The sequence below is a fragment of the Nipponia nippon genome, unplaced genomic scaffold (genome assembly GCF_047370975.1).
Source record: "Nipponia nippon isolate SJK-2023a ecotype South Korea unplaced genomic scaffold, ASM4737097v1 scaffold_16, whole genome shotgun sequence".
Classification (NCBI taxonomy): domain Eukaryota; kingdom Metazoa; phylum Chordata; class Aves; order Pelecaniformes; family Threskiornithidae; genus Nipponia; species Nipponia nippon.
This window is the reverse complement of record NW_028262332.1, coordinates 10250081-10262580: the sequence shown is the minus strand read 5'-3', so window position 1 is coordinate 10262580 and position 12500 is coordinate 10250081. Positions and strand designations below refer to the sequence as shown.

Below are 12500 nucleotides of genomic sequence, written 5' to 3'. Positions count from 1 at the left end.
AAAGAGGCCATAACCTCTGAACAAGCTCCTGCAAAGTCACTAAGGGTTGGGCTATTTTTCCTCCTTCTCTGTCCTGCTCTACATCTCCCTCTTGCATCTCGGCCCTCTTCAGACTGCAGGTTTGCAGGGGAAAAGGGCTGGGTTCTTGTGCTGAGCCCAGGAAAAGAGGCTTGTTTTGGCTGGGACCTCTTGGTGTGACAGTAATGCACATGGTGAATAATAATGCCTCTGTGCACCGTGAACGCAGGTGGGAGAGTCGCTGAGATGCTTTCTCATGTCGCTGCCCTGCTGCTTACAGCCCATTACTGGCTTTGTTTATGGAGATGCCAAGACATGGATTCACCTCAAAGAAAACCGAAGTCCTGGGAAATCCTCCCATTATCTTTGGCAATCGGCTGCCGCGGGCCTCTGCTCGCAGGCCCCGCGGGAGAGGGGGAGGCAGGAGCTGTGATCCTTCAGATACTGAGCGCTACAGGAGCTTAAATGAAGGCCACGTTTGCAAGTACTTTGAATTGCAAAGTGCTGCTGTGGACTTGCCTGGCCCTGACCTGGCGCGGAGCAGCGGCCTGGCAGCACCGGGCCCCTGGCCGCTCCGGGGAATCCACGTCTCTCTCGTGGGGAGCCGGCTCCAGGAAGCCCCAGGTCACCTGGATGCACGTCTCTGGGAACAGCAGGGAGGAGTCGCCATCCATCCCTGGTTTCTCCCCAGCCCCCTTCAGGAAAGATTTGATCATCTGTGTCTTTGAAACCCTGATCTTCATTGCACACTCATCTCCGAGGAAGATCTGCTGGCTCTCCACAGCAGCTGAGTGCTGAGGTCCTGCTCCCATGCTGGTGGCCATCTGCCAGAGACGACCTTCCTCTCCAGGCGAGTGGAAAGAAAGTGAAGAGGAGTTTTTAATTTGCCTCCGGATCAATACAAACTGTATTTTCTAAGCACTTTTATTAATAAATACACACAGAGAGGACTCCCAAGCATCTCCTGCATATTCTCATCTCTCTGCGATCTGAAGTAATCAAGGTATTGGTATCGTATTTTTGACTGTAAAAGGAACTGAAACTCTTTGGATTCAACCCTCTCATTAACTGCAACTCCACCTACGGATCGATAGTCAAAAATACGGGCAGAAGGACCTGTCTTGTTTGGAAGAGAGTTACTTGGGCCAGTCTTGTGCGTGGTGTGCTGTTCAGGGGAGCAGGCGAGGGGCTGCTGGGGGTCTCTGGGGTCTCTGAGTGTGTCCGTGCCCTCCTGTGCAGCGCTGGCAGCCCACAGGGATGGAAGGGCCGAGTCCTATGCAAAAAAAGAGGATGGAGCATCAACTTTTTTTTTTTCCATTTTTTTCTTTTTGACAAATTTGTTATTTTAACTGAAACAAATGTCAGGGGAAGAATATTCTAGTGAGGAAGCGGGAGCTTCATCTTCTGTGATTTTAACTTCCCAGTGGAAAAGAGAACAAATAGTAAACAGAAGAAAAAATCTTTACATGCCTCAAAAATACTGACATTGCCAGGCAGCTCTGCTGAAGAGGGGGGCTTCTGCTGGTGCTCAAGCAGTGCTGCTCTCTGCGGCGTGGTGCTCGCCTGGTTGCAGAAGCCTCGCAGCGGGGCGTGGAGTTGTTTTTGCAGGACTGTGCCTGAGCCTTGGCAACCTCGAAACATTGGCAGGTTTTGAAAAGCTATTTTGCAAAGTGCACGGTGACGATGTAGGGCATTTCCCGGTGACTAAAGGGCAAAGCCAGCACGCGTGCACTTCTTGAAAAACACTTCAGCAAATGGCTGGGCCAGAGAGGTTTGTAATGTTTGTCGAAGTATTAGTAGTGCTCTGAAGTTTATTAAGCCGTTAACGTCATGCGGTTACATTTGTAAGGGTCTGGAAATATAGGAAGTGTTTGTGGTGGTAAAAAAATTGTGTGGGATCTTGCTTTTTCTTGGAGTCAGTTATTAAGTAAAGGGAGGCCGGGACTGCGCTGCAAAGGCAGCACAACCACAAACGGGAGCAGCCGGAGGGGCCGTGCCGGCCCCAGTGGAAAGGTGACTTTCCCAGAGCAGCTCACCAGTGGGTCTGCAGAACCGGGGGTTTGCTAGGGAGATGATAATGAGCCTTAATGAGTTTTCAGCTCAGGGTCCCTCAAATTATCGCTGCAGTTGTATGAACGCAGCCCCTTCTGTAGAGCAGCAGCTCTGCGGTGGCTGATAAAGTCTCTCGTGAGATGCTGACGTGGTCATGAACGCGGACGTTTTCTAGCAAAACGTGCTGTCCTACACAAGCTACCTTTTGTGGTTGTTGGAAGTATCTTTATGTAGTCGATGCCTTTCAGGGTGACTTTTCAAGATTTTTAAAGGTATTAAACTGGCTTTTCTGACAGAAAGCTCTGCACGCCAACCCTTTTGGGTTGTATCTCAACATAACAGGTTTGTTTGCCAGAAGAATTTGAAAAAAATGCAACCCCTTCCTGTTTCATCAACTAGTTATAATGGGCTGGGTCATGCTTTATTAATAACAAGTGGAATAGGTGCGTAAAAGGAGTTTTGGCAATCGGGACTGACAGCTACCTAGATAAAAGAGAATATTTAACAATGCAGTTGCTGCGGATTCAGTTAAGACTAAGGAAAAATCTGCTTCTTTCTAAATCTTATTTTCAGACATATTACTGCTGCAACTTCTGCTCAGCAATTCCCAGCCATCTCTCCAGCCCCGGCACAGCAGTGGTCTCTGCATAATGCAGACGTTGAAATGAGAAATCAGCAGTTTGTAATGGGCTTTCAAACTAAAATTAACATTGATTTCCTAGCTTACGGTCAGAGGGTTGGCATTCAGTTAGCCGGATGAATATTCCTGAACCAGAGGAGTTCTTATTGGGACTTTGATGTTACTGAGGTTGTGTTTTGTTGATTTGCATTCCTGGGTTCCCTTGGAGAACGTGCTGTACAACCAAGGTGTTTGATGTGTAGCTTACCCTCGTATGCCACGGGTGGAAACACAGACAACGCATCCCTGCAGAGCAGCCTCACCGAGCTGTGTTTCAGGTTACGTTTACAGCCATGGCTCTTTCTAGGAACGCGCGGTTTCTGAGCAAGAATGAGCATCCTGGGTGCACCGAGGGATGCGTTTTACCTGTTGCATTACTGGAGTTCTGGGTAAGCGTATAGCAGCCACGAACGGGCATCCCCAGCACAGGGGACCTGCAATTAAAATGCCTTTTCCTAAGTAACAGCCCTTCACTTTCTGAGTTTGAGGAAAGGGCTTTATCCATTCAGTGTGATCCTTTACCCTTTGACAAACAGCGACGTACTCCTCCAACAACCCAGCACTCGAGCGCTTTCGTTTTTCCTTTTTTCTCGTCAGCGCCCTGGCTTCCCGTCTCCCAGCCGGTGGCTCAGCGACCCAGACAGCGCCGGGCTGCCGTTGCTCCGAGTTCCGGCCTTACTCCTCCTCCTTCGGCGGCTCTTACTGACACGACAGCGCTCGGTGCCTGGCTGGGAGGTGGCCTGGGAGGAGAGACGCTGCCGGGGCTGTAGGTCTTTAGGTGAGGTGTGGAACACATCGCATTGCCTGAGAGAGGAATATTTTTCTGACAGAACTGCAGCAAAGGAATTGCTTCAGCAGCCCAGGGCAGATGTGAGCAGTCTGAGGGGCTCTGTGGGATTATCCAGCCCTGGAGAGGTTCTCCTCACCACCAGGCCTCCTCTTTTCTCCCTTGGGAGGGAAATGGCTATTCAACGCAGCAGCCCTGTTTGCAGTTTCTCGTGACCCTGCGTTGCATCGCTCCCCTCTCTTCGAGTTTTCGTGTCTCGGTTTGTGTTTGAGTGCTTAACAGAAAAGGCATCTTCATGTAGAGCCTCCTGCAGGCGGGAACTCAGTTTCTCAAAGGGTTCTTTGATGTGGTTTTTGTCACCTTCTGTACAGCAAAAGTATGACAGGAGAGTTTCTATTTTCTGTTAAAATTCCCCAGGTCTTTCCCTAATACCTCTTCTGTTCAGTGCTGCTGCTCGATGGCATTAGTGCTGAGATCATAATTTAAGCATAAACCACTTCTCACATCAAACCTCCATCTTGAAATTAATGTTCTTCTGGAACTGGGAATACAGTACAGTGTAGAATTTGCAAATAGCTCCCTAAAGGAGAGACCCGATTGCCCCAGTCCCAGTGACTCCTGTTGCCCAGGAGGATCCATCTGGCCCTGAGCTGGGCACAGTCCAGTCCAGAGAGCTGACAGCAGTAATTGTGTCTGGGGCTTGAGAACAACACCCTGAAGTAAACAGATATGGAGCAATAAGCTGAAGATGAGGCTGAAGCAAACCATGAAGCAGAAGGGAATGACTCTGTTAGAAAATGAATGCATTGAGCTAATGAATCATTTTGAGGCAAAAGGAGAAATTAAATGTGTGCTGAAAGCTGGCACATTAGGAAATAGGCTGTGGGGTTTTATCCATTTTATGTTTTAAAATGCTGAAATAAGGCCAGGTTGGACGGGGCTTTGAGCAACCTGGTCTGGTGGACGGGTGGACGGTAGGGGAGCTGGAACCAGGTGATCTTTAAGGTCCCTTCCAACCCAAACCATTCCATGATTCTATGAAATAAAGTATGTCTTATGGTGAAATCCCATTAAGTAATCGTGCTCTGAGTAGGGAAACAAGGGTTTGGTTAACAGGAGATGGGGACTCGGTTTCTCTTCCCGGATCAGCCAGGGTGTGTCATGGGGTAAGTCACCCTTAGGTACCAGCCTTAGGGGGAAGACCAGCGAGCAGAGCTCACGCTTGACAGTTCAGTGATAAGAGAGAGGAAGAAAAGGACTGGCCTTTTCTTCCCAGAGTTTGGTGGTGCCGGGTGCTCCGCTAGCCTCGCGGGGGTAGGGAGTTGTGCAGTGTGGTCAGGGCACGCAGCTGGCGCTAGAGGAAAATGTCAGCTTTTCAATCTGGAGGTGAAGTACTTTGGGTCCCAGGTTTCCCAGCTTCTGCCCGCACCTCAAAGACAGCCTTTGCACAGCTGGCCTTTCTCAGGCTTTGGGGAGACTCTTCCAGGTATCAATATGTTGAGTCTTTGTACATAATGTTCATTTTAAAGAAATCCTGTGGTGGAGTTTAATTATTTGCATTGGCTTTTCATGTCACGATGTCTCACTGAGTGAATTTAGTCAGTCAGTGAATTTAGTCTTTATTTAAAGTATACAGCGGGGCAGCATTGCCATGCAACAGTGGCGTGCAGTGGAGCAGCATTGGCACGCCATGGGGCAGCATCGATGCACCGTGGGGCAGCGTTGGCGTGCAGTGGTGGCGTGCAGTGGGGCGATGCTGGCATGCAGTGGGGCGATGCTGGCATGCAGTGGGGTGGTGTTGGCATGCCATGGGGTGGTGTTGCCATGCCATGGGGTGGTGTTGGCATGCAGCGAGATGGTGGTGTCGTGCCATGGGGCGGTGTTGGCATGCCGTGGGGCGGTGTTGCCATGCCGTGGGGCGGTGTTGCCATGCCGTGGGGCGGTGCTGGTGTGCGGCATCGGGGTGGGGCCGCCGCTGTCCGTGGTGCTGAGCCCCGTGCCCGGGGGCGCAGCAGCCCGGCGGCCCGCCCGCAGGCGCTGCCTCGAGGGCTGCAGCGAGCAGGAGCAGGAGCAGGAGCAGCTATGGGCTGGTGGCATCCCCAGAAGAGGGCGGGGGCCACGACCGCCCCTTTCCAGTCCCACCTGCGCACCGAGGGACTCACGGGTTTAGCTCCTGCTCGGGACACCCCTGCCCACAGTGAATTCCCTTTTCTGTTTGTGGAGAAATCAATGCCAAGCACGTTCAAGGAGCAGCAACTTTTGTTCCCACCTGGAGGGAAAGGTGGGTCGTGCTGGGACAGGTGCTGTGCACCTCTCTGGGCGCCGTTTTAGCCTGGCCAGGTGAGCGGGGGTTGAGCCCCCGTCCCCGCTGGCAGCTCAGGGGGGAGCGGCAGCGAGTTCCCCTCTGCTCAGCTCACAGTGGGTGCGTTTAGGAGGGGACCTTGCTCTGCTGCTTTGTGTCTGCGAGCCAAGTACGCTGAGTCTATTCCCTGGCATGCAGTCCACACACTGCTCTTTACACAGAGGAATAAGATAAAATAGCTTCCTCCCCCTCACGTTGCTACTGAAAAACAGGGATGGGGAAAAAATAATCCCTCAGCCCCTGCCCTGCTTGTGGTGATAAGAGCAATGCAATCGTTTTTTTAAGGGAGGCAGCCAAGGCAATTGCATTATTTACTAAACAAAGCCATTTCAGAGATTTCTGCATTGTGGAAGGTTTCTCGGTCGTTTTGCACCAAATGCGTTGCAGCAGCAAGGCCAGAGAGTTTGCCTTGACTCCCCTCACTACCAAAATAAATGTACAGGGCAGGATTGTTCCACTGAGCAGCCGCGACTGGGGAGAGAGAAGAAGGAAGGAGATGGTACGTGCCGACAGCTCTAAACTGAATGCGGTGAGGATTGCTATGTACGAGAGAGTTCAGGGGGGAAAGAGGAGGAAGTCACAGAGGCAGCCAAAGCTCGCAGGATGGCGAGAGCCAAGCTGAAGAATTCCCCTTCAGAGAGCAATTCCCACGTAAAAACCGTCCCACCGGCGACGACAGAAGATGTCCATGGGGTGAGCCCCTTGCTGCCAGCTCGGAGGATGGGATCCCTGGGGAGCGATGTCGGACAAAGGTATGGCAGGACTGCAGTGGCGCGTGGGGCTGTGTGGGTGGGGGAGGCAGCACCTTTTATCTTTTAAATGAAAGGGAAAGGATTAGTGCCACCACGGGCTGGAGGGGTGGTGGATCAAATCCTTCTGCTAGCTATGTTAAAGAGCCACACCAGCTCCAAAGTTGTATTATGAAACAGGGAGCCAGAGCAGAAGAAAGCTAGTTCCTTTAAATTTTTTATAAGTGCTTCTTGTTTTTTGATATGCCAAAAGCATGTCTGAATGGCCGCCCTGGGACTGTGGGGCTGCCCCACCGCCCTGTTAACTTGTATTGCGCCTCGTCTGTGCAGTATAAGACTGGAGCTTATTGCCACTGCTGATGCCACAGTATGCACTGTACGTAAGCACCATGTTTGCATGGAAGAAGAGATGCTTGATCCCCCATCTGAGGAATAATTTATTTGTAACTGAAAAAAAAAAAAAAAGCTACCATACAAAATGCTGCAGCCTCTTTCTGCAAGCACACAGCTGATGTGTACAGAAAGAAATGAGCTGTTTTTCAGGAGGATAAAAATGCTTTACACTGCACTTGAATTACAGTGTTTCAGAAGAAGCCAGGTCCCCTAGTTATGAGGATGCGTATGTCAGTAATTCAGGTCTTGTTCTGTTCATTCCATTTTCTGTTTCATTTTTTCCCCATCTGTTCAGCCTTTCAGCCCATCCAAGCTGTCTTCCTTCTTGGCAAAAATCGCCTCACCTGTGATTGTGTACTGTATATCTTCTAGGACGTAATTCGGTGCTGTTTCTAGCTCTGGTTTCCAATGCAAATGAGCAGTGTAGGAAAGCTTCTGCTCATGGTGAATTTTACTTGTTTGGCTTTAGATTGGAAGGAATTAATGCCTCAGCTTCAGTATCTTGGCGTATCTCACTGGTGGGCTGGGGGGAAGACGGCAACGAGCCAGGATGAGCAGATGTGGTCCCCACTGGGGAAGCCGAGGAGGGAGGTGTGCATTGCGGGAGCAGGGCAGGAGCATCGCCGTGGTCATTCCCCGGTGCCGAGCTGTGCCGGGCACATGCTTTGGTCTCCAGGTCTGGGAGGCAGAGTCCTGGCGTACTTGTGGAACTGCGAGTTCATATCTTGGTCCGATGTGTGATGTGTCAACTCTCCAGATGGCACCGATGCTGGTTCTCTGGTGAGCAGACACTTGGATCTTGTGGGTTGTTGCCTTCTGACTTCGTGAGGCAAGGGCTTACACATGTGGAAAGCTGCAAATGGGCATCGTGTGTGCGCGTTGGAACTAAATCCCTGAAGCTTGCGTGGTCTCGGCACATTTTGACAAGCAATCTGAACTGCTCCCGGTGTTGATCAGACTGCTTCGCTCTGGTTTTGTGTCTTGCTTTCATTGCTTCAAAAGGACATCAAAGATGGACCTGTTCTGGGGGTACCTACGTCTCTGAAGGCACGTCCTGAGCACTACTGCTGGCAAAGCCTTTGGAGTGAGCTTGCTTCCTCTCTGCGCCCTTTCAGGTACTGTTGATGTACCCCTCATAACAGTGCCAGTGTTCAAATCCAGATGCACTGGGGCTAGAAAAAGACTCATACTTGCAACCGGGGGACTCTTACAAACTCATCCCACCCACCGCTGATCAGCTGTGGTTAAACATGCAAGAGGGGCTTCTCCTCTCCTGCGCCCAGGGGCTTGGTGGGTTCCTGCCCAGGGCCAGGGAGCCAAACCTTCATCCCAGGGCTGACCCTCCCTGGCTCTAGGGGGGAGCATGGCACGAAGGAGGGATGCTGCAAGACGTCATTGGATCTGGGGGGGACAGGGGACAACAGTTCCAAAAATCGCATAGCTACAGCGTTTTAGTGGACCCTTGCCAGAAGGCCAAGTGGCAGAGCATGCCAGGGTGCCGCAGGTCTTTATAAAAGAAACCAATTCCCTGGGTTTCACTGCAATTTCAAGTGTTTTGCTGCAGTCTTGTTGTAAGGAACTGATGCTGCTGAGAGGCAGAGAAGTTGATGGCAACAGTTTTACACTCCTCCGGCAGTGGGCAGAGCCCTGGGAGCTGCTGCTTGCAGTGTCTGGATTCCCGACTGCCGGGCTTTCCTTCCTCTCTGTGCGCTGCTTCCCAACAATTGAGTTGGCAATTAAGCTTAAGATTTGTGCACTTCTCTTTCACTGCGTATGCAAGCGACAAAGGCAGGAAGATTGCTTCAGAAATGATGAATAGCGTGTTTGAGATGCTTCGTCTCCTCCAAAGGCAGACACAAGCAGCGTTATCAAGTTAGCAGCGACGATTGTCACTGGGAGTTGGGAGTGAAATTACCAGGTGATGGTGGAAGAAGCTGCTGCGTTACAGGATGTTCACAGGGATGCAGATGAATTCCCTAGACGTCTGAAGCCAGTGAAGTTTATTCTCACCTACTTTATTTACCTCTTTACTCTGTCTCTTGGTCATTGCAGCATCTCAAAGCTTTTAGGGGTTCTCAGTCAAAGCAGGAGGAAAGGATTTGAATTCATCTGAAGAGAAACCACTCCACAGCCGTGTATTATTCCACACCAGGAGGCAAAAGGGGGGATTCAGGGCTGACCCTGGGCATCCAGGACAGGGATGCTTCCCTGCGGCTGGAGAGCTGCGGGCAGGATGGGACCAGCGCAGGCTGCTCATGGGGAAGTGGCTCCTGCTGAAGATGGAGCAACTTCTGTACGTCAGGGGCTGCTCTGAGAAGGGGATGCAGCCAGGGCAGCCTCCCGGCCACGCCGGGGAGGGCAGGCCCTGCTGCCAGGCCTGCCACCTGGGCACCGAAACTCTCCTGGCACACAGCAATCGTGCGGCTGGAGCAAGCCGTGAAAGGTTGAGTCTTTCTCCTATGAGCTGGGCTTTTCCTGAGGCAGGCTGGGCCTGTATGGCTTGTGTTGGGGGGGGTTTGAAAGAGAAAGGTGTGATAGGGAAGAAAGTCACAGAAGAGCCAAATGCTGCACCGTGCTCTCCATCGAGCGCCTCTGTGTTTGGAAACTGCTGGCAGGCGTGAGGACGTGGAAATATCTGTGTTTGGATCTCATTTCATGGGCTGGTGATCTCTCTGCAATACCGGAGATGTGGCTTTAAAAACACAAACAAACCTTTTTACAAGATAATCGTGTCCTGTTTATGCAGCTCTGCTGGAAGTAGGGGAAGCTCTGACCACTACCCATCCTGGGCACACTGATACTCCTAAGGGATTGCACACATACCCTTTAAGGTATCTGGTTTTGAAGCTCTGCTCTAAGCCCTGGGAGGGCCAGAGCCTGGCAGCGCTGCGTCTCCCCCCCCGCCTCGCGTTTCCACCTTCACCTCTTTGAGCGAAGCTGAGCTGTTGATAGCCGAAATCTGAACCGCTGAGGTTTGGGGAAGAAAATTAGCATTGCAGAAGAGTTGAGTTGGAAGGAACCTCTGGAGGGCTCTGCTCCAACTCCTTCTCAAAGCTGGACTATAAAGTTGGCTCAGCTGGCTCAGGACCAGTTCAGCTGAGTTTTGACCATCTCCCATGCTGGAGATTTCTCAGCCTCTCTGGGTGCCTGGTTCGGGGCTTGATCACTCTCCGGGGGAATAATTTTTCCCTTGCTATGTCTTGTGTCTGTTCCTTCTTGTCCTTTTACTGTGTGCATCCGAGAGGAGGCTGACTACACCTCAGCCGTCAGGGAGCCGAGGGCAGCAATTAGATCCTTCCCTCCTTTCTCTCCTACAGTCCCACCTCCCACAGCCTTGCCTCGTCTCTCAGTTCAAGGTATTTTTGGCAGGAATAAATGGGACTTTGCTTCAGCCATGTTACAGTCAACGAGGTGGCTGGAGTCTACTCAGCGAGAAATAGCAGCGCTCTGCTAGGGCGAGTTTAGTGCAATGTTTCTCGGAAGTAAAGCACTTCGGGGAGTGAGGAAGTCACCCAAACGTGTCTGGAGATGTATTTTATGACCAATCGATGTTTGTTCCCCCAAGGGGCAGCCGGGCATTAACAAATAGGTCTCGCTAAATGTGTTTTCATCGCCTGACACTCACACGCAAGCAAACCAGTGGAAAGGTCCAGTCTGGCCATTGAAACCACTGTCATCACTCTGTCCTTGCAGCCAGGTTTCCCAGTGACGGTCTCCGTAGCAGGTCGCAGCAGCAAGTGCCTGGGTGCAATTCCCCCTGCTGTCAAACCATTGCTGTGCCGTGTTGCTGAATCCCCTCCCAGGGGGACAATGTCAACAGATAATTTATTTGTTTTTAACCTTTTTTTAACAAAAGCTTTTTCCAACAAAGAGCTTTTGGAGACGTATCTCTGTCTTCAGTGAATAGCATATGCTGGTTTGCCACTTCAGCTTTCGGTGAGGTGTGTTTGTGCAGGAGAAATGCTGTGGCAGGGCCTTCCCCTGAGCGGGGTTTGCCCACCCCTGCCCCTGCCAACACGCACGGTCCAGCCTCGATTCTTCTGTCGCTACTCTCTTGGCTGCCCGCTGAGGGTTTATATCAGAAATTTGAGAAATGCTGAGGCTGGGGGTATCGGGATGGTTTGGTTATGGGAGGATTTCTGCATCTGTGCCAGACCTAGCTCCTGCACTTCTCCTCTCTGAGCTGGGACCGTCTGTGCCGGTTTGTGAAGGCGGCACTGCCGCGTGTCCCTGGGGCAAGCAGGGACCGGCATCGCTGCAGGCAGGGTCCCTGTGGGAACCTTCACGGAGAAGACCTGAAAGAGAGCCCGGGGGGTTCCAGAGGGTTTTGCTTACAAAGTGCTTTGGCCTTGATCCACTTTCCCTCTGGCTGGGCTGGGCAGACCCTTGCAGGGACGTATTTCTGGCGGCGGGTATATCTGTACAGAGAGCGCTGAGTCCACGTCAGGTTTCGCTGTGCTGTGCGACTGTTTGCTGACAGGGTGTTGGTGCTCTGCGATGGTTGCCCAGACTGGAGCACGGCATCTCCCAGCCTTCCCCCAGCAGTAACCAGACCGCGGGCTGGTCTCGGAGCTGGGGTCCAACCACCCAGCCTGCCTGCGGCTCCGTGCCCGGCGTCCCCGTGGGAAGGTGCCTGCTGAGCATCGCCTCCCCTCGCAGCCTCGGGTATACTTTTCTTGGGTTGTTCTTCCAGGCACCGTCATACGACTCTGGGAGGGGTGGCACTGCTCGTGCACCATTTAACCTGGGCATTTCTTTCTGGCGTAGCAGCGGGCATTGCTGTGTGATGCTGAGCGTGTTTTCAGTGTAGGACCACTGCAAAAAACGGGCAGGGTGCTCAACTCCGTTTTGAGGGCAATATGCAAACGCACAGCTTGATCCGGATGAAGAGGGAACGATCGCAGATCCCAGCTGCCAGCACAGCGAGCTGACAGCTGGCATCCCTTGCACTAAACAGAGCCGTTCGTAAACACAGCCAGTGATTTCATCCCGGGCTGCGGTCTGGGGGCTAGAGCCCGGCTGTTTCTTGTGCTCGTCCCGGAGCTGCGCTGGAACGGCCCCTGAGCTCTGCTCACCCTCCCCGTTTTGTACCCGCTCCTCTGCGCAGGGACAAGACCCACATCACCGTGTCCCAGCCAGGGCTCAGCTCTGAGCTCCGTCCTGTGGGTTTCTGATGTGTTTTGGTGGCTGGTCCTGTGTTTGTGGTCCCCATCCCTCAAACCCCTGTCCCTATCCCCAGGCACACCAGCAGAAAGCATTTGCACCCCTCTGGGCGCGGGGCGATGCCAACACCCGAGCTGGCAGCGCTGCAGCCGGGCGCCTGAGGGGAACAGGCTGAGTTTTGGAAGTGCTGAGTGCTCCTCCCACGGCTGCTGGTGAGACGCCAGTGCCGCTGAAAATCTCGGTGCCCTACATAGGCGCTGACATGCAGACGAGGTGCCTAACCTAAGGATGCCGACA

At 52.4% G+C, this 12500-nt stretch overlaps 1 protein-coding gene across 10 annotated transcripts in view; it reads left to right on the top strand.

Moving 5' to 3' along the window:
- KCNT1 (potassium sodium-activated channel subfamily T member 1) overlaps positions 1-12500 on the top strand; it is an 88972-nt gene that overhangs the window by 36306 nt on the left and 40166 nt on the right. For 3 of the 10 annotated variants that reach the window (XM_087752768.1, XM_087752770.1, XM_087752767.1), the window contains exon 1: positions 6414-6650. The exons of the other annotated variants lie outside the window; for them this stretch is intronic. In XM_087752768.1, coding sequence (XP_087608894.1) covers positions 6502-6650 — 149 coding nt within the window. In that variant the 5' untranslated portion in view covers positions 6414-6501. Of the gene's footprint in view, positions 1-6413; positions 6651-12500 lie in introns of those variants that run through there. 10 annotated transcript variants of the gene reach the window in all.